Source organism: Rhincodon typus, chromosome 38 (assembly GCF_021869965.1).
Source record: "Rhincodon typus isolate 14 chromosome 38, sRhiTyp1.1, whole genome shotgun sequence".
Taxonomy (NCBI): Eukaryota; Metazoa; Chordata; class Chondrichthyes; order Orectolobiformes; family Rhincodontidae; genus Rhincodon; species Rhincodon typus.
The window spans coordinates 13,508,471-13,531,088 of NC_063369.1; the positions used below are offsets into that span (position 1 = coordinate 13,508,471).

The 22,618-nt window shown below is 44.7% G+C and overlaps 1 protein-coding gene across 1 annotated transcript in view; it reads right to left on the reverse strand.

The window, feature by feature from the left end:
• LOC109920932 (adhesion G protein-coupled receptor E3-like) overlaps positions 1 to 22,618 on the reverse strand; it is a 66,763-nt gene that overhangs the window by 26,162 nt on the left and 17,983 nt on the right. Inside the window, exons 6-8 of the mRNA XM_048617834.1 lie at positions 21,159 to 21,358; positions 18,000 to 18,170; positions 6,112 to 6,347 (exon numbers count right to left, since the gene is read on the reverse strand). Of these exons, the coding sequence (XP_048473791.1) occupies positions 6,112 to 6,347; positions 18,000 to 18,170; positions 21,159 to 21,358 (607 nt within the window). The remainder of the gene's footprint in view (positions 1 to 6,111; positions 6,348 to 17,999; positions 18,171 to 21,158; positions 21,359 to 22,618) is intronic.

Below are 22,618 nucleotides of genomic sequence, written 5' to 3' on the forward strand. Positions count from 1 at the left end.
TCAAGCTTCTTGAGTGTTGTTGAAGCTGCACCCATCCAGGCAAATGGGGAGTATTCCAAAGCAATCCCAACTTGTGCCTTGTAGATGATGGATAGGCTTTGGGGTGCCACGAGGTGAGTTATTCACCACAATATTCCTAGTCTCTGGCCTATAGCCACTGTATTTATATGGCAAATCTAATTGAGTTCAGATCAATGGTAATCCCAAGGATGTTGATAGTGGGGAATTCAGTGATGGTCGCACTTTTGAACATCATGAGGCAGCAAGGTGATTGTCTCTGCGTGGGGATGGTCATTTGTGCGGCACACAGGTTACTTGCACTTGTCAGCCCAAGCCCGGATATTGTCCAGATCTCTTTGCATTTGAGCATGGACTGCTTCAGTATCTGAGGAGTCACGAATGGTGCTGAACATTATGCAATCATCGGTGAACATCCCCTACTCCTGACGTTATGATGGAACTTACTCCACATCTCACTCCTAAATGTCTCCTTAGACTGTGGTTCTCTGTCCTAGATTGCCCCCCTGCCAGGGTAAACATCATCCCTGCCAATCCCTTTGTTCTTCATGTCCCTGTTAGAGAAAATCATTTTCCTACATTATTGTACAGAATATTTGCATTTTTGAAATTAGCTCACTCCTTGAGATTAAGGGCAACACTTCTTTGGACTTTTTGATTTCTTTGTTGGTACATGTGTTCAGTGATTTGCACACTTGCACCATATATTAAGGGCTTTAAAGTTTTATTTAGTTTCCTTAAATAGGGTCGTAGAGTTATACAGCATGGAAACAGACCCTTTGGTCCAATCAGTCCATGCTGACCATAATCCCAAACTAAACTAGTCCAACCTGTCTGCTCCTGGTCCATATACCTCCAAACCTTTCCTATTCATATTCTTATCTGAATGTCTTTTAAACGTTGTAACTGTGCCCACATCCACCACTTCCTCTGGAAGTTCATGCCACACACAAACCACTCTGTGTACAGAAATTGACCCTCATGTCTTTTTTTAACTCTTTCTCCTCTCACCTTAAAAATACGCCCCCTTCTTATGAGATCCCCCACCCTCGGGAAAAGACGCCTACCATTCATCTTATCTCTACCCCTCAAGATTTTGTAAACCTCTATAAGGTCACCCTTCAACCTCCAAGGCTAATAAAATATTTTTATTTTTAATTAAAATGGAACAAAATGTTATGTATGATCATACCTTCACATGACATGTGAACTAGCCATGGAGAAGTTACTGCGTTTTTTTGTTTTCTCTTCCAAGTCAATGCTTTGAGGATGAAGTGATCTAGCCCTTATCCCTCTGTTTATGAAGATTCCTGTTTCACCGTGAGCTCAAACTAAACTCCAAGATGTTTTATTAAATAGTATTGATTAACAATTGCAGGAGAGAGGGGATGCACAGACAGTCACCAACAATGATAAGAGTGTGTGAGGAAGTGGTCACCAGGTATAGCAACGCAAAGAAAAGCGAAAAACACACCAAGAGTGACACCAGAAGAAAGAGGTTGATTGATTTTTGAGCAGCTACTATTAGCGACTGTGTTTCAACTTCAGTAAATCATAGCAAACATTTCTCCTCAGCTCAGTCCTCAGGCATTTTGTTTTTGCATTGTGACCTCAGTTCTGGACTCGCCAACCAATCTAACCTACGTCAACCCTGTCTATCCCTTCAAGGAATTTGAGGGTTTAAATGAGATGATCTCTCACTCTTTGAGACAGTAGAGAATAAAGGCCCAGTTTTCCCAATCTAAGGCAGTCCTGCCATCTCAGGGAGTGACCTCATGCCCCAGCCAGTGAATATAAGCACACAGATGCAGCGGGCAGAAAAGAAGGGAATCTGTTTGTTGGTCTTTATAGTGAGAGGGTTCGAGTACAGGAACAAGGATATCTTGCTGCAGTTATACAGGGCATTGGTGAGGCCACACCTAGAATATTGTGTGTTGTTTTGGTCTCCTCATCTGAGGAAGGATGCTCTTACAATAGAGGGAATGTACCAAATTGATTCCTGGGAATCCAGGACTGAAGCATGAGGAGAGATTGAGGTAGTTTTGATTGTATTTTCTGGAATGAGGGAGTACGGGGATCTCGTAGAAACGTACAAAATTCTAAGAGGACTAGACAAGTTAGATACAGAAAGGATGTTCCTGCTGGTGGGGGATGTCCAGAGCCAGTGGTCATAATTTAAGGATAAGGGATAAATCTTTTGGGACTGAGAGGAGGAGAAATTTCTTCACCCAGAGAGTGGTGAACCTACAGAATTCACTGCCACAGAAAGTGGTTGAGGCCAAAATATTGACTGCTTTCTAGGAAGGTCTTTATTAATTTGGAAAGGCCGCAGAAAAACTTTACCAGGATGTTACTGGCACTGAAAGGTTTGTGTTATAAGGAGAGGCTGGATAGGCTGGGACTTTTTTCACTGGAGCATAGGGGGTTGAGAGGTGACCTTATAGAGACATATATAATCATGAGGGGCATAGATGAGGTGAATGACAAGGGCCTTTTCCCTACGATAAAGGAGTTCAAAACTAAACGGCATAATTTTAAGGTGAGAGGAGATAAATTTAAAAGGGACCTGAGGGGCAACATTTTCACACAGAGGGTGGTTCGTATGTGGAATGAACTGACAGAGGAAGTGGTAGATGCAGGTACAGTTACAACATGTTCAAGATATTTGAACAGGTACATGAATAAGAGGGGTTTAGAGGGATATGGGCCAAATGCAGGCAAGTAGGACTGGTTTAGTTTGGGAAACTTGGTCGGCATGATTGAGTTGGATTGAAGAGTCTGTTTCTGTGCTGTATGACTGTATGACTCTATAAGGCAGCTTATTACAACTTTCTCAAGGGGCAACTAGGGATGGGCAATAAATGCTCACCCAGCCAGCGATGCCCATGTCCCACAAATGAATAAGAAGGAATTCTAGGGGCTATAAATACGTCATTGAATAAAGAAGAGGGAGGTTATGATTAACTTACATAAGATGCTGCTTAATCCTCACCTGGAGTATTATGGGTGTCACATTATATGGGAGTGAGGTGAATGAAATGGAGACAGTTCAAAAGGGGTTTACAAGAATGGATGGGATCAAACACATCAGTTATAAGGAGCAATTAGAGAAGTTGATCAAGCATCAAGGGGCACAGTTTTCAAGTTTCTTTTGCAAAAGAAGCAAATGCAAAGCAAGATAAAACTCTTTAACACAGTGAGTAATTAGGGTCTGGAATGCACTGCCTGGAGATGTGGTGAAGGCAGGTTCAACTCAGGTATTCAGGAGGGGCATTGGATGGTTTTTTAAATAGACACAATGTATAGGATTATGGGAAAAAGGCACAACGTTATAAATGCACAGTCAGCTGGTACAGACATGATGGGCTGAATGGCCTCTTTCTGCACCATTAGGATTCTGTTGTATGATGATTTAGCAGTGGGTATCTCTGCCTAGGTCTGTTCTGGCTCTGACCTCCTAGCAGATTCTCAGTCACATGATCTATCACAGCATACCTCACAGGCTTGTCTGCTGATCCATTAAACCCTCTCTCTACATTTCCTGCTTGTGGAAGTGGGAGAGGTATTGCAGGGAATACTTTCTCTGTGTTCCACTCTCATACATGGGACCTGGCAGGGTAGGGACTGAAAGGCTGGTGAATTGAGAACATGGAAAGGCTACAGTCTCAGAATGGGCAGCTTGACCATTTAGGGCCGGGATGAGGGGGCTTTCTTGTATCAGAACGCTGTGAATCCATGGACATAGAATCTATACGGTGAGGAAGCAGGCCATTCACCCCATTGAGTCCACACTTACCCTACGAAGAGCATCCCAACCAGATCCAACCCCCTACCCTTTAACGCTGCATTTCCCATGGCCAATCCACCTTGTCTCCACAGTTCAGGAGAACTTAGCACAGTCAGTCCACCTAACCTGCACATCTTGGGAGGAAACCGGATCACCCAGAGGAAAACTGCACAGACACAGGGAGGATGTACAAACCCCACACAGACAGTCAGCCAAGGCTGGAATTGAAGCTGGGTCCCTGTTGCTGTGCTGCTGCAGTGCTAACCCTCTGAGCCACTGAGTTGTGAATGCTGCATCACTGAATGGATTAGAGATTGGAAAAGACTGGTCTTTCAGACAACCAATAGACATGGGGAGTAGGTGGAAAAGGGGATTGAAATGAGTTGGGAAAGGAGGCTCTATGAACCTGCTGCTACTATTTTTTATGCCCCTGCATCTCCAATTTCCAGCACGCCATCATTGGCTGCTGTGTGCCGGCTACCCAATCCCTCAGCTCTAAAACTGTTCTGCCCCTCTCTCCTCCTATCAAATGCTCCTTAAATACTTACACCTGCAGAAACGCCTTTGGAGATCAGTGCTCGCCTTTTTCTCTGACTCGGTCTTTGTTTGAACATGGTGCTAATGAAATGCCTCAAGAAGTTGTACAGCATTAGAAGGTGCTACATAAGTGGAACTTGTTGTTGTCAGCACAGCTTAAAAACAGGTCCAATTCAGCATAAAGTTAATGAAGAGGTCAAAGGGACCCATCTTTTTTGTTTCCTCTCAGAGCTCAGTGAAAGGAAAAGGGAGCAGTGGAGTTTATGTCTGGAGAACCTGAGCGTCTGGTTGAATCATGTACGTCATGCGCTGAAGACTTTAATGTGTTAAGAGGTAGCTAACCACAAGTAGACCACTAGGCAGCAAAAGAATAGGTTATCCTAGAAGTGAAACCCAGAATGGAGCACCAAATAGTCTCAACAACAAACACACACCCCTCATTACAAGGTGTGGTTCCACCACGTGAAAGCCACAGTCCGAGCTGTATACAAATTACTCTTAAATTAACGCTGTGAGCGAGCTAAACATGTTGTGTAGATGAAGACTGCTATATTTTTGAGGGGGAGGCTGGAGTAAATATGCATCTGTTTTTGAGTCCTGGAGCTCCCCTGCCTTATCTCCATCTCATGGGGGCACGTGCCACTGAAAGCTGTCCATGCTTAGTCGAGAAACTGAAAGTTTCTCATCCATCTTGCTCAGAGATTGTGTTGGAGATGTAAGGAGGACTGGTCGAGCTGTTCCAATGGCACTGCAGAAATGTTCTGACGGAAGGTCATGACCTGAAAGGTCAGGGCAGATTCCTCTGACCTTAGCAGTGGTGAACTAGGAGGAGGTCAGGAATTTATAGAGCCCAGGATGTCATGGACTTGAACTCTTCGATCTATACCCCTCAATCAGGCTGAACCTCTGGGCAAGAAGATCCAAACTCAAACTTCTCACTCCACCTCGAATTGGGTCCCATAAAGTGGGCAGTTAAGGAGGGGGCTAGAACCCACTGTGGTTAGGGGCACCCCCCCAAGGGACCGAATTCCAGCCCTGTCCTTGGAATTTGTTGGCTGTTAGAAGATCTAGTGTGTTTCTTCAGAGCATGCAGCAAGGATCTGTCATTGATTCTCCAACCACTACGCTGCCAACAGAAGATTAGGCATTTTAACCCTGTCCTCTCTCCACAACATGCAATTAGGAGCCCATCACACATAAGGCCAGCAATGGTAGGACCAGACTCAGGCCCAGGACCTGCAATATGGTCCCAGTGCCCTGAGGCAGTGCTGCGAATGGTATTTTTTTTTCCGTTCACTGCATGAGGGTGTCGATGGCTAGGCCAGCATTTGTTGCCCATCCCTAATTGCCCAGAGGGCAGTGAGGAGTCAGGCATGTTGGCTGTGGATCTGGAGTCACATAGGGGCCAGACCAGGAAAGGCAGCTTCCTTTCTTAAAGGACATTAGTGAACCAGATGGGGTCTTTCCACAGACAATGGATTCATGGTCACTTAGATTCTTAATACTAAATTTTTACTGGAATCAAATTCCACCATCTGCCGTGGCAGGATTTGAACCCAGGTGCCCAGAACATTACCTGGGTCTCTGGATTAACAGTCCAGCAATAATACCAGTAGGCCATTATATCTCCATAGTGACTGTTGTTTCCTAGCAACTGGCTATGTAGGCTTGCTAAGAGCAATGAAAATATCTGACTGCTAATACTATACATAGCAGTATTGCTAATTGGATCCAGTGTAGGGCCTGAGGCTATATTCCTGTATACTCACTGTTGTGATGTACCGAAACCATTGGGGTTGATAGCTGCAGAAATCCCCAGCACAACAGCGGGCAGCACATAACCAACTGTGTACAGATGTACGTTCCTGATCACTGTTTTTTGAGAGACGTTCACCCTCCGGAGGTCTCTCACGATGAGAAAAATGTGCAGTCCTTCCAAAAACATCCAGGCGAATGCTGCTAGGAAGAGGTAATGCAAGCTCCCTGCTATTATAGCACATACCACCTGAAAGAAAGGAAGACAAATCCAAGAGTCAATTGATTCAGGTGTATAGAATCCCTACAGTGTGGAAACAGGCCATTCAGGCCCACACCTATCCTCCAAAGGACAACCTACGCTACCTCCTATATTTCCCATGGCTAACCCACCTAGCATGCATACTTTGGGCAATTTAGCACAGCCAATCCACCTAACCTGCACATCTTTGGACTGTGGGAGGAACCAAGATCACCCAGAGGAAACTCACGCAGACAGGGGGAGAATGTGCAAACTCCACACAGACAGGTGCCCGAGAGTGGAATCAAACCTGGGTCCCTGATGCTGTGAGAAAGCAGTGCTAACCACTGAGCCACCGTGCCAGTTGTCTTGAATGAGTCCATCTTTCTCGTGTTTAACTGACTGGTAACAGCTGAGAAAGGACTGTAGACTTAGTGGTGAAATTTTAACTGTAGGCAAATGTATAAATAAGAGTTGATGTTGCAACTGGTACATTTTATCCATCAGGACAGAGTATGCAACAGTCCTGATATATCTCTCTCTTTCCCAAATCTGGTATTCCTCCTCCCTCACCCCTCCAACTGTAATTTACAGAATCCTCAACCACTCTACTTCTAACACTTTAGTTTTCGTCCCTTCCTTGTCCCTCCCAGAACCACAGTAGGTGTGCCCCAGTCCTTGCCTTCCACCTCCGTATTCAAGTGCCACCCTCTGTTCGTTCTGACATCTCAGTATTGTCCCATCGTACTTTACACCCAATCAAGTGTGTCACTGTTGAAGTTGAGGGAAAACAGCATCCAATGTGTTCACAGCCAGCTCCGAAATAATGATAAGCTGAATGACTGGAGAGCTGGATCTTGGTGATCTTGGCTGAGATAAATAATAGCTCGGAGGCCACCATCCTCCCGGTTTTATTTGGATTAGGACCACTTAGGTGTCGAGCAGGAGAGGGAAAATGCAATCATATTTAAGGGCCTCATGAGAATAACAGCCCCTCTGCTCATGGCATCACCAAATCGCCTCAGCACAGAAGGAGGCTATTCGACCCCTGGTACCTGTGCCTTCTCTCCGCACTGAGCAATTTAGTTAGTGCCACTCTCCCAACCTTCTCCCTGTCACCCTGCACACTATTCCTTTCCAGATCACAGTCTAATTCCCCTTTCCCATTCACCCTTCCCCCACCATACTGTCTGGCAGCGCACTGGGTAGTCAGCATGTGGGAAAGGTTCCACGTCATTTTGCCTCCTTTACCAATTATTGTAAATCTGAAAATGTCAGAAACACACAGACACAGTTCTGAGACCCTAACCTTTTCTTACTTTAACACAAAACATAAAGTGTCTGTCCCAGATGCAATGCAGCTAGTCAAGCTACTCAACAAAATACAATTTATTTAACCTCTATAATTAAAATACAGCCAAAGAAAGAGGAATTTGGAATAACTTAACTCTATTGGAAAATTTAACAAAATAACAGATACAGTAACTATTACTAATTAACTTCCAATATAGTAACATCCCACAAAAACACAGCCCTTGGCAAAAAGACAAATTTAGACACAGGTTCTCACATGCAGTTCTCCAATCCAGGAGGAAGAAACATCAAGAGAAAATTCAGAGAGAGTAGCAGCCAGGACACATTCACTGAAGCTTCCAATTCTGCCGAGACCCCAATAGCTTCTGATGCCACTGAAAAACCAAAACCCAGAAATCCTGAGATAACACAGTGTGGAGCTGGAGGAACACAGCAGGTCAGGCAGCTTGAGGAGCAGGAAAGCTGATGTTTCGGGTCAGGACCCTTCTTCAGAATTCTTCTTTTCATTTCTGAAGTAGGGTCCAGACCTGAAACATCATCTTTCCTGCTCCTCTGATGCTGCCCGGCCTGCTGTGTTCCTCCAGTTCCACACTGTGTTATCTCTGACTCCAGCATTGGCAGTTCTTACTATCCCAGAAATCCTGATCTGTGAGAGCTGGCCACAGCCAATCAGGCTGTTCAACAAAAACCCAAGGCCTCCCAAGCTGTTTACTCAAGTGGTCTCAACTAGCCAGCTCGTCACTTCTAGTTCAACCTCTCTCTTTAAAGAAACCAGGACAAAATAACATCTTAAAGTTACAGCATCATCACAGAGATCTTATGACAACTATTTTGGAACTCCCCCAGTGACTTATCCAAAACTAATCCCTCAATCAACATCACAAAGAATACAGATGATCTGGCTGTTAAACACACTGCTGACTGTTAAGAGGTTGTTGTGTGTATATTGGGTGTGGCGTTACCTAAATAAAAGGATGTTCCCTCATTAGAGAGAGATGAGGGACACACCACCTGAAAGAAAGGAAGACAATTCCAAGAATCAATTGATTTCTGTGTATAGAATCCCTACAGTGTGGGTTGTTCAACCTGTAGGTCACCAGCAGCCTTTGACAAGGGGAGAGATGGAGCAGGAGGACCCTTCACTGTTAACCTCAGGCTTGGCATCTTCAACCAGCCAGTTAACTGAGCTAACCCAACATCACATACTGAGCTTCAATGATTGTAAAGTATGTTGGATGTCCAGTGAATGTGGAAAGTGCTGTATAAATGCAAGTTTGTTGTTAGGTTATGCCATTAATGATAAGACAGTCCCTTGAGATTGCAAATGTAAGTCTTTGTAAAAGTACACCTCAGCAAACAAAAGGATATTTTGACTTCAAATCCTTGCAGTTACGAGAAGTTCAGAGGAAGGTTACTGAATGTAAACTGCTGTGTACGTTTTCCACCACACTTCGAGTATGTCAGCTAGTATTTGCTGTGCTATTGACAGCTGAGTCTATTCTCAATATAGCTGAGGAACTGTTTTTGTTGGTTTCTGGCCACCGTGTTTATTTCGGTTAGGTTCTGTTATGATTTAGTTGCGGTTTGCTTGCATCTTGTCTCCACTTGCAGTGCAAGGACCTGACATGTGCTTGTGCTTGCAATTTTTCAGGCCTCTGTCTCCCACCCATCGCTGATTCCTGACATAAATCCCAACGTTCACGTGCGTAGTCAGAGTGGAGTTGGGAGTGAGTTTTAAGTTTCATCCTTTTCATCCATCTGGCTCACTAACATCATTTAGGGAAGGAAACTGCCATCCTTACCTGGTCTGGCCTACATGTGACTCCAGACCCATAACAATGTGGTTGACTCTTAACTGCCCTCTGGGCAATTAGGGACGGGCAATAAATGCTGGCCTGGCCAGTGGCGCCCTCATCCCGTGAATGAATAAAGAAAAAAAAAATCCAACAGTTACCCCTGGGTTACTTTAAGATCATGAGGGATAGGAGCTGAAGTAGGCCATTCAGCCCATTGAGTCTGCTATGCGATTTGAGGCTGATAACCTGAAATCCGCTTTCCTTACTGTTAATAACTACAAATTAATCGCTTATTAATCTTACTGATTAATATCTCTGCATTAAATATATTTGATGCCCCAGCCCTCTGAAGTCAAGAATTCCACAGATTCACTACACTCTGAGAGAAGAAATTCCTTAAAATGGGCTTCTTTTAAATACGCTGGGTATGATTCCACACCCCCCTCTGCCCCACTCCATCTCAAACCGAAGTTAACGGTGAGAGAGTGTTCGGTAGGAGTGAGGTTACTCTGACTGAGCCCACGGCAAAGGTTAAAATCGGAGGATCACATGAGGTTTAGATGTGAGGTCTGGCAGAACCAAGTCCTTTACTCTTCTGCCCGTGATATTTGCTTTCCTTTATACCAGACATCAAACTTAAGAATCTCACAACGCCATTAAGTCAGGCTTCAATTAACATTATCAGGCCCAGCTTCTGGAACTGGTTAAGTTCTTCACCAGTCCATATTTTAACCTCTCCATGCCCAGTTTTCACCTGGGGCTTAAGCTTTTGGGGTCATTTGGTAGCTGCGCTGTTCGGTTTCACTACGTTGTTTTTTATTGTCTTGGACTACTTTGCAACATCTGGTGGCCATTGTCATTTCAGGAAAGAAAGTCAATTACTCTCACGACAAGTGACCCTGCATCGTCTGGAGGCAAATAGATGAAGGACAGTAAACTATCCAATTCTACAGCCACATTTGGTTCCTACAGGCAGACAGATACAGTATTCAAACGGAATTCGATGAAAAAAGAGACCATTCCACTAATTCTGGTGAATAAAAGCATTATCCAGCCTAATCCCAGTTTCTAGTTCTTGGTCTGTAATGCTCTAGCACCTCAAGTGCATATCCAATTAATTTCTAAACATGTGGGAGACTTCTATCTCTACCACCTTTCTGGGCAGTGACTTTCAGATTCCCACGTTAGAATCATAGAATCCCTACAGTGTGGAAACAGGCCCTTCGGCCCAACAAGTCCACACCAAACCTCAGAGCATCCCTCTGTAGCCCACCCAATCTACACATCCCTGAATATTGTGGGCAATTTAGCACGGCCAATCCACCTAACCTGCACATCTTTGGACTGTGGGAGGAACCAAGAGCACCTGAAGGAAACCCACGCAGACACAGGGAGAATGTGCAAACTCCACACAGACAGGTGCCCGAGAGTGGAATCAAACCTGGGTCCCTGATGCTGTGAGGAAGCAGTGCTAACCACTGAGCCACCGTGCCACCCTAACCTTGTCTGGGTAAAACTTTTTTTAAAACAATCCCCTTTAATCTTTCCCCCAGTTTGGCTGGAGAGCTGGTTTAGAATGCCCTGTGATGCCAATATGACGGGTACAATTCCCACACTAGCTGGGGTTACCATGAAGGGCTCTCCTCCTCAACCTCTCCCCCTCACCTAAGGCACGGTGACCCTCAGATTAAAACACCACCAGCTGTCTCTCTCTAATTGTCTCTCCCACACTGATGTGGTTGACTCTCAATTGCCATCTGGGCAATTAGGGATGGGCAATGCATGTTGGCCTCGCCAGTGATAACCACATCCTGTGATTATTATTTAGCAGGATGCCTCATCACCAGAACTTTCCAACAAGCACCAAGACATCGCTTGGCATTTGGTGAGAAGGGGTCTGTCTGTGAGATCGTTCATGTACGCCCAGTGTCTGTGCCACAGGACGCTGCCACTAAAGCTGCCGATGGGGGTGGTAGAGACTGTCGCACATCTTTTGCTAGAATGTGTCTTTGCAAAGGAAGTCTGGAGAGAGGTGCAGTGTTTTTTGTCGAGGTTCATCCTGAGCAGCTCCAAAAAATGGGACTCTGTGCTCTACGGTCTGTTCTTGGGGGACACACACTGAGACAAACATCAATTGCACCTGGAGAGCCACAAACTTAGTGGAAGATACGCTTTGGTCTGTCCCTGAAATTTTTTGGTCTTTCCGGAGTAAGGAGTAAACCTCAACCGAGTGTTGCAGACTGGCACGTTCCAAGGTCCAGGACTATGTGCTGAGGGACGCACTAAAGCTTGGGGCAACTGCTACTGAGGTGCAGTGGGGTAAGACCACCATCTGAGGTCTTCAGGTAAATGGGGGTCTGTTCAGTTATTGGACCCTCTCACTGTCTCGAATATGTGTAAATATAGTCTGGTTCAAGTAAGAAATGCCTTTGGTTTGTTTTATGGATAGAATCAACCCCCAATATTTGTTTGTTTCTGCTTTAGTAACTATTATATAAAGGTATTTTCATAAATAAAGTATATTATTGAAATCAAAGTAAAAATAAAGATTATTTAAAAAAAAAAATGAGACAGCAGTCCTATGGTTTGGTGATCCTATGGTAACTCTGACTTATGCCTTACAGTTATTGACCTCTCTGTTAATGGAAATATGGCCTTTCTATACATTCCATCCTGGATATCTTGTGACGCAGTGGCTAGTGTACCTGTCACTAGGTGCAAATCCCTCCCCAGGTCTTGATAGACAAAGAAGGTGTATTTGACACACAAGCATGCTGAGTATCAATTTGCAAATCCTTCCAACACACGTCAATGGCTGACGGTAAGAGTGGGACAGATTCCTCGTCAGCTATGTGATAGCAAGGAGCCCCTGCCATGGCTATCCTTATCTCCGGACTCAGCCATTTGAGTGCCCAGAGGGAGCTCTCAGAAGCTACCATTCAGCCCATCTGGTATTTGCATAGTTTTAAAGTCCTCCCCACTCTCACTCAGCCTCTTCTAGTCCAAAGATGATAACTCAAGCCTATCCACTCTTTCTGCAGAGCTCATCCTTATAAATCACTTTGGTAACCTGCCCAGTGTGATCAGTCCTTATTGTAATGGTCTGATTAGAACTGTACATAGTATTCTAGCTGTACTCTAATTTGAAAATTATACAGCTCTGGCAAAGCCACCTACTCTTACACTCTAGGCCTTGGACTTTATCAGAAAATATTCCAAATATATCATGGGTCCTTCATTGCTTTTCCCTGCCATTTCAGGGATCTCTAGACAGACACTGCCAGTTCCCTCTGTACCTTCGATGAAAGCAAAATACTGTGGATGCTGGAAATCTGAAACACACACAGAAATTGTTGCAGAAACTCAGCAGGTCTGGCAGAATCTGTGGAGAGAAAACAGAGTGGATGTTTCGAGTCCAGTGATCCTTCTTCACCAGTTCTACAAAAACCTATACAAATCTTAAAGGACCAGAGAGGGTAAACACAGGAAGGATGTTCCCAATGACCAGGGAATCCAGAACCAGGGATTACAGTCTAAGGATATGCGGCAGGCCATTTTTGGACTGAAATGAGGAGAAATTTCTTCATCAGAGAGAGGTGAATCTAGGGCTCATATGGGGCTGGAAATATTAACTCTGTTTCTCTCTCCACAGATGTTGCCAGATGCCTGTGTTCCTTTTTAAGTTTCATCATCCTGCCATGTAATGAGTAACAGTTCCCTGACACATGAGGAAAGACCGGATCGACTGGACTTGTACTCGCTGGAATTCAGAAGAATGAGGGGGATATCATAGAAACATATAAAATCCTGATGGGACTGGACAGGCTAGATGTGGAAAGAATGTTCCCGATGTTGGGGAAGTACAGAACAAGAGGTCACAGTCTAAGAATAAGGGGTAGGCCATTCAGGACTGAGCAGAGGAAGGATTTCTTCACTCAGAGAGTTGTGAACCTGTGGAATTCTCTCCCACAGGGAGCTATAGGGCCAGTTTGTTAGATATATTCAAGAGCGAGCTAGACATGGCCCTTGCAGCTAAAAGGATCAAGGGGTATGAAGAGAAAAACTGGGAATGGGATACTGAGATTGGCATGATCAGCCATGATCATATTGAAAGGTAGTGCAGGCTCGAAGGGCCAAATGGCCTACTCCTGCTCCTATTTTCTATGTTTCTATGTTAAGTGAGCTCATGCTTTGTTTGCCTTTCCCAATGCGTAAACCCTTACAACTTCCCCGAATCGAATTTGATTTGCCAATTTTCCTTTTTGCCCACCTGACCCGACCATTTGGTAGCTTCATGCAGTCTACAGGTATTTCTCTTGCCATCAAGTATCCAGTCAAACTTCATATCATCAGCAAACTTTCCAATGATGGGCCCTTCATTTCAGAAGAGATGCTCAACCATCTAGGGAGTCCAGTACTGGCCCCTATGGGACTTCACTAGAAACAGCCTCCCAATTAGCAAAACACCAGTGATCACCAATTCTTCACTTCCCGCGGCTGAACCAACAAACCTGCCATGGTCCGTTGGTCCCTGTTAACGTTTAGTGTCCTGTCACTTTCCTGGTCCCTGTGCAGTGAAGTTATCGAGTGCTGCTCTACTGTCATTGATGCTTAAGAAGTGGATCCGAAGAGGAGTGAGTTCCAGGTCAGAATTCCTCACCTTGTGGCCTGTCCTGGAAATGCCCACTACGAACAGTAATATTGCCAGGAAGAGGCTAATGGAAAGATTCAGGTGAATGATTCGGGTCTCACTATGAATCGAACGGCCCAAGGCGAATGTGACAATGGAAATTGTGAGACAGATGAGCGAGAGGCTGACTCCAACGAGAGTGATCAGGTGAAGGACATATTCATCCTGCAAAAACAACAATAAGGTGCTGACTCGCCCAGCTGGACAAACACAATATACAGCTGGCTAGAAATTTGACACTTTTTCCCTGATGCATCAGGTTCATCATCAATAAGGCAAACTCAGGTAGATTTTTGATTAATGAAGCAGTTATAGAGCCGTATAGCTGTACAGCATGGAAACTGACGCTTTAGTTCAACTTGCCAATGCTGACCAAATATCCCAAATTAATCTAGTCCCACTTGCCAGCATTTGGCCCATATCCCTCTAAACTTTCCTATTCATGTACCCATCCAGATGCCTTTTAAATGTTGCAATTGTACCAGCCTCAACCACTTCCTCTGACAGCTCATTCCATACACACACCACCCTCTGTGTGAAAGAGCTGCCCCTTAGGTCCCTTTTAAATACCAGGAAGCCAGCAGCTGGAGGAGTTGAGGCCACAATTGAAGCAGCCGGAACTGGGTTGGGGGGCCGAGTGGCCTACAGCTCACTGATCTCGTAGCTTCAGATGATGCCACCTAGAGGCAGCTTTCAGATCAAGAAGTGAAGGGGGCCAAGTGTAGATCCTTAGGTGACAGAGGCAATGGTGGCAGGAATGGGAGGTGTACTCATTGGTTGAGATGTTCTGGATATCATTGGAGGGTTAGGACTGGAACCAATCTAGGTCTCCGAGCTGAGCAATGGAGGTGACACATTGGAAGAGGATGGTGTGGCCAACAGGGTCAAAGATTGCAGAAAGGTTTAAGGTCACCAATGTCTTTGCTTAGGATTATTTTCATTTAAATCAGGCAAATGCTTTCCATGAAAATTGCTGAGAGTGGCTGTGGTGTAGTGGTGATATCAGTAGGCAAGTAACCCAGAGTCCCAGACTGATATTTTAGGAACAAAAACAGAAATTGCTGGAAAAGCTTAGCGGGTCTCGCAGCATCTGTGGAGAGAAATCAGAGTTCACGTTTCAGGTGAGGTTATTCACTTTGGAAGCAAAAATAAGAAGGCAGATTACTACCTGAATGGCTGTAAATTGGGAGAGGGGAGTGTGCAGTGGGACCTGGGTGTCCTTGTGCCCCAGTTGCTGAAGGTAACCATGCAGGTCCAGCAGGCGGTAAAGAAGGCAAATAGTATGTTGGCCTTCATTGTGAGAGGTTTCGAGATCAGGAGCAGGGATGTGTTGTTGCAGTTATACAGGGCCTTGGTGAGGCAACACCTAGAATATTTTGTGCAGTTTTGGTCTCCTTTTCTGAGGAAGGATGCTCTCGCTCTCAAAGGAGTGCAGTGAAGGTTTACCAGGCTGATTCCGGGGATGGTGAGTCTGATGTATGAGGAGAGATTGACTAGGTTGGGATTGTTTTCACTGGAGTTCAGGCAGGAAGAAGTTGATGCCAAAACATTGAATGTATTCAAGAGGGGGCGAGGTTTAACACTTGGGGTCAATGGGATCAAAGGTTATGGGGAGAAAGCAGGTTTAGGCTGTTGAGTTGGACGATCAGCCATGATGATGATGAATGGCGGAGCAGGCTCGGAGGGCCGAATGGTCGCCTCCTCCTCCTATCTTCTGTGTTTCAATGTTTCTCAGAAGGGTTCTGGCTAAGGGTCACCGGGCCTGAAACAATAGCTCTGATCTCTCTTCACAGGCGCTGGTAGACCTGCTGAGCTTTACCAGCAATTTCTGTTTTTCTTTCTGTTTTACAGCAACCGCAGTTCTTCCAGTTTTTATTAAATATTCTGGGAACATGGGTTTGAATCTCACCACTGCAGACAGCGAAATGTGAATTCCTCACAAAAATAATCTGGAATTAAAAGCCAGTCTGGTGATGATCATGATGATGCAGTCGATTGTTGAAAATACCCATCTGGTTTGCTGCTGTCCTGTAGGGAAGGAAATCTGCCACCCTTGCCTAGTCTGGCCTACATGTGACTCCGGATACACAGCAAAGTATTCTTAACTACCCTCAGACATGGCCTAGAAAGTGACTCAGATCAAGGGAAATTAGGACTGAGCAATACCCACGTGAACAAATAAAGAAAGATGCACAAAGAGGTGACAGCAGGGAGATTGGGAATGGAGCAATGAGTTGCAATCACGGAGAGATTGGAATGATCTCATTTGTGTTTTTGGGATTGTGAGGTGAGCTGTTTTGAAAGGAGGCAATACTGGAGGAGAAGGAATCACTTGCAACACCAGGTATCATGATGGGATAGGAGAAAAGCTAACAATAGATTGCTTTTTTTAACCACATCTCCAAAGCAGCAAATCCCAGGCCCATTGTGTTCAAGCAGAGCCCAGAATCAGCGAGTACAAAATAAAGCAGAAAATAGACCTGAGTTGCAAGAGAACTTGCAAACTACCTGAAGGTCACGTTTGTACAACTCAACTTTAGAGTACATTTGTGATTTTGGTTAGGTTTTGCCTTTTGCCCCATCCTTCACTTTCTGAACTGGAATAGATTCTAACTGGAGCAATCTTTGAGATGAAGACAAGGTGTGGAACTTTTTAAGGGATTGTTTTGATGGAGGCATCTCTTGGTGACACTGAAGGAAAGGAACATGGACACTCAACAGCAACTTGCATTTACATGGCAATTTTAATGCAATAAAATAACCAAAGGTGTTTCATGACGACAGTGATCAACTGAAGAAGGTGTTGATCATTGAAAGCTTGGTCAAAGAGATAGGTTTTCAGGAGTGTTTTATGTGAGGATAGCAAGGTGAAATATATGATGAAGTAGCATATATGGTGAAATCCAACCTCAGTCCACATGGATATGATGGCTATGTTCATCAGAACCACATGAGATGCCTTGGATAGACTGGCACTGTGTTCTTATGGGTATGAGCCCAGTCATTGATAGCATAGTGAGGAAAGGGTGACCACATGTAGCTTTCAGGAGAATGGATGCTCAATCCTGATAAACAGGATAGGATTATTACATAGTACTTAATAGCTATTTGCATTACATAACAGTCTTTTGTGAGGCTATCAGGCTCAACGTAAAATTAAGTTGGTATTATTGTTAGTTACATGGACTTATCAACACTAAGACATGACTAGTTTACAAGAATGATCCCAGGGATGAAGGGCTACTCATATGAACAGAGGATGATGACTCTGGTTCTGCACTTGATAGAATTTAGAAGGATGAGGGGGAATCTCACTGAAATCTAAATAATACTGGATAGGGTGGATGTGGTGAAGATGTTTTCACCAGCAGGAAAGACTAGGACCTCAGGGCACACTCTCAGAGTGACCCTTCACAACTGAGATGAGGAAGAATTTCTTCAGCCAGAGGGCGGTGAATCTGTGGAGCTCATTGCCACACAGGGCTGTGGAGTCCAAGTCGTTGAGTGTATTTAAGAGAGAGGTAAACAGGTTCTTGATTGTTAAGGGCATCAAGGGTTATGAGGAGAAGGCAGGAGAACGGGGTTGAGAAAGATATCAGCCATGATAATCCTTTCAGATACAATTGTTCTTTTACAACAGAGAGATTTAGGGATGGAATTCCAGAGCTCAGGACCCAAACAGCTAAGGGTACAGCTGCCACTGATGGGAAATGCACAGGAGGCCAGAATTGGAGGAATGCAGAGATCGGAGAGGGTTGTAAGACTGAAGGAAGGGATGGTGAGGAGGGAAGTCATAGAGAGAAGTTGATGGAATCAGCAGGAGTGTTATTTCTTGTGCAGATTTTAATTGACATACATTACCTCCATTTCAGCAGGGGCCATCAGGACTGCAAAGTTAGCCAGGTGCAAACATCCACAGGTTGTGCGGTTTCGAGAGAAGGTAAGCACCTTGCAGCCTCCAGGAGACCAGAAGCTTCTCTCCTTTGAATTTTCCCAATGGACACAAACTGGAATTCTCTTAGACGTTATTTCCTGTTACCAAACACACAGCACTCGTCACCTTGACTGTTCCGGTCACATTTACAAAATGGGTCTTTGAACTACTGCACATCCAAGTCAACATCGTCCTACTGAGCCAGAGAGATACAACTGGTGGTGGTTTAACCTGAGGGTCATCGCGCTTCATGTGAGGGGAGAGGTTGAGAAGGAGAGTCCTTCATGGTAGCTCCAGCTTGTGTGGGAGTTCGACCTAGACTGTTAGTACAGGTGGCTCAGTGGTTAGAACTGCTGCCTTACAGTATCAGGGACCTGGGTTTGATTCCAGCCCTGAGTGACTGTCTGTGTGGTCTGTGCGCATTTTCCCTGTTTTTGCTGGGTGCTCTGGTTTCCTCCCACTGTCCAAAGACGCACAGGTTAGGGTGGACTGGCTAAGCTAAATTGCACATAGTGTCCACAGATATGCAGGCCAGGTGGGATAGCCAGGGGAAATGCAGCAGTACGAAGGTGGGTCTGTGTAGGATGCTCTTTGGAGGGTTGGTGATTTGATTTATTGTAGTCACGTGTACCTAAGTACAGTGAAAAGTTTTGTTTTGTGAGCAGTATAGGCAGATCATAGCAAACAAGAACGAACAGATCATAGGGTGCTTAGATAGAGCAAGGCGCGCAGGTTACACTGCATAGGAGATGTGGACTTGATGGGCCGAATGGCCTGCTTTCACACTGTAGGGATTTTATTCCATGGTTCTAATAAATTGGACATCTAGCTAACTGACCCACAAATGCAAGCACTTGCAAAGATATTTAAAAGACAGCACCAGACAGTGTGACCCTGGCAAGGCGACTGTGCCTTTTTATTTTCAGATTTGGATGAGATTATTCATTCATTTGGAGACCACTTGAGTTGTCACAAGATCTTGACTCAGTTCTGTAGGCTTTCAGTGCCTCCTAGAGGCAGCTATCCTCACAACTGGCATGGACGGTGGCTCTTCAACCTCAGAACTCATCACAGCGAAACCTGAGCTCAGTCACTGTCTGCATGTAGCAGGAATAGTGAGCAGGAGATGCTTCCAGTATAGGGGCACTGAGGTACATTCTAGAAAGCCTCCAACTGATTACAAGAGGTTATTGGTGGTAGTCATACTCAAAGTTTATGAATAATCTCTCGATTTATTGGAAACCATAGGCATGTCATTGGGATTCATTAGTCAATAGCCTTTATTAAAAATAATTATTGAACTAACTCAAGTGAAAGCTTATGATAAAACGAACTATGGGAAGATTCAAGCATTAATTCAGAGGGATGAGTGGCCAAATTCTGAAATTTCTATTCCAACAGCGTTAAGTCTTTCCCTTCAATCATTCTTGCATGAGAATTGATAGCTTCCCAAATTACCATGTTTGACATTAGCTGCAATCACTCCAGTTTGAACAGAAACTTTTTCTTATTTTATAGGAAAGTGCACAATGCTGCCTTTCGGATGCAATTTGATTGGTCAAACTACCAGATTTGAAGCAAAAGTCACTTTATCCATACACTCTAATTAAAATACAACAGAAGAATGAATAAAGAAAGGAATTGGCTTAGCTGTAACTCTATTGGAAAACTGAACAGAATACTGTTTCATATTGCAGAAGAGTTGGAGGGCACAAATTGGTTAGCCAATACAAACATAGAGACATTGAATAATACAGCATGGAAACAGGCCCTTTGGCCCAAACTGGTCCATGCTGACCATGGTGCCCACTCGGCTAGTTCCAATTGCCCGCATTTGGCCCACGTCCCTCTAAACTCTTCCCATCCATGTACCTATCCAATTGTTTTTACATGTTGCTATTGTATCTGCCTTAACCACTTTCTCTGGCAGTCCATTCCACATTACGAACCACACACTGCATGAAGAAGTTGTCCCTCAGGTCCTTCTTAAATCTTTCCCCTCTCATCTTAAACCTATGCCCTCTAGGTTTCAATCCCTGACCCCTGGGATAAACGCTAGATGCATTCATCCTATCTATGCCCCTCATGATTTTATACACCTCAATAAGGTCATCCCTCATTCTTCTACGTTCCGAGGAATACGGTCCTATCTTGGCCAACCTCTTCCTATAACTCAGGCCTACTAGTCCTGGCAACATCATCATAAATCTTCTTTGCACACTTTCCAGTTTAACTATGCCTTTCCTATAACAGGGTGACCAAAACTGTACACAATACTCCAAGTGCAGCCTCATCAATGATTTATATAACAGTAACATAACGTCCCAATCCCATACTCAATACTCGGTTGATGAACACCAGCATGCTAAATGCCTTCTTCACCACTCTGTCTACCTGTGACGCCACTTTCAACAACTTACGTACTTATACTCCTAGGTCCCTCCGTTCCACAACACTCCTCAGGACCTTATACCTTGATGCGTTTTAAGGCTGCCATCACCTCCTCTCTGGTAATGTGCATGCGGTGCAAAACATCCCCATTTGTCTCCCTTATTTCCTTAACATGAGGACATTCCTTTTCTTCCCCTGCAGTGAGTGGTTAGGATCTGGAATACATCATTAATAATCTGGAATACATTACCTGACAGTGTGACGGGGACATGTTCAATCGAACCTTTCAAGCGGGTTTGGATAAGCGTCTGAAGAGAAAAGAAGTTCGTCGAGTTTTGAAGGAGCAGTAAGACAGGTTGATGTTGTTTTTGAGCAGAACCAGCACCAAACAAGGCTGGCCATATGATGATTGTATACGTATTAGATGAGGAAATAGATTTTATCTCCATATTTTTGTGCTTTGCTTCACCAGAAGTGAAGCTTAAAGCTTTCCAACTGAAACTTAAAACAGGGGAAGTCAATGAAAAGTTAGGTCTTGGGGCGTGAAAACTGAAGCCTCCTGGTTTGCTTTAGCTCTGTACCACACACTGGACAGGGGAAAGAAAGCCATTGGATCAGAGATTGATACGAGAGGGTTGTGTGAGCGACAACAAATAATCTCTCAAAATTCAAAGGACAATTCAAAAGAAACACACCTCATTGTGTCTCAAGGTGAAGTTGACAGGTTCGCGCAATTTGGTTTTCTGCATATTTGCTGTCGTCACTGTCACCACATCTGAGTTTATCCAGTAGTTCATGCCCATCTTTTCCCTTTTCCCGCATTCTTCATCCACAAAATCCCCATCCAAAATGGAGTCCAGGTTGCTGTAGGCAAAGAAACCAACAGCAGCGATACCTGGAAAGTGAGAAAGGGCGGTGAGCAGATGGGGACCACACCGGACAGAAGGATAACTAACGCAAAATAAGGTGAATACTGGAAGATGGGAACGCTCAGCCGGTTGGGCAGTAGGTGTGGAGAGAAGATCAGAGTTAATGGCCTAGATATATAAGGCGAATGTGCAGGAGAAATCAGCTCTGGGTGAGAAATCATTGAGTTTCCTGCCCATCGACTGGAAAAGAACATTAGCAGGAGTAGGCCATTCAGCCCCTCATGCCTGCTCTGCCATTTAATACCATCATGACTGATCTCATCTATGCCTTGACTCCACGATCCTGCCCGCTCGCCAGAACCCATTGCTGACGCAGGGTCCCAGCATCCATTGTACTCTGGGGTACTGCGTTCCACAGATTCACGACCCTTTGAGACAAGTGATTTGAATGGATTAAAGATCTTTGAGCTACACCTGTTACTATTTCCTTATCTACTTTCTCCGACTCTTTTACCATTCCTTACTTTACACAGATGCTGCTTGAATAGTCATAAAGTGGGAGAAGGGGAACGAGAGAAATGGAAAAAATAAAAAGACAGAATAAGGAAAGAAAGAGAGAGATAGAAAGAACACTTAGAAATAGTAAGAACTGCCGATGCTGGAGTAAGCGATAACACAGTGTGGAGCTGGATGAACACAGCAGGCCAAGCAGCATCAGAGGAGCAGGAAGGCTGACGTTTCGGGGTGGGACTCTTGTTCACCTCTTTTGTGACTGAGTCTTGGGCTGACGTTATTCCACAAGCCTCCATTGAAAAGATTTTATTTTTTCTCATTTTTTTTTATAGGATATGGGCATCACTGGTTGGTCCAGCATTTATTGCCCGTCCCTAGTTGCCCCTTGAGAAGGTGAGGGTGAGCTGCCTTCTCAAGCTACTGCAGTCCATGTGCTGTGGGTTGACCCACAATGCCCTTAGGAAGGGAATTCCAGGATTTTGACACAGAGACACCGAAGGAACAGCAATATATTTCCAACTGTGGATGGCGAGTGGTTTGGAGGGGAAATTGCAGGTGGTGTTATTCCCATGTATCTATTGCCCTTGTCCTTAAAGAGACAAGAGGTTGTGGGTTTGGGATGTGCTGTCAGAGAAGTCTTGGTGAGTTTCTGCAGTGCCCCTCGTGGATGGAACACAATGCTGTTACTGAGCATCAGTGGTGGAGGGAATGAGTGTTGAAGATAGTGGTTGGAGCTCCAACCAAGCGGCCTGCTTTGTCCTGGGTGGTGTCAA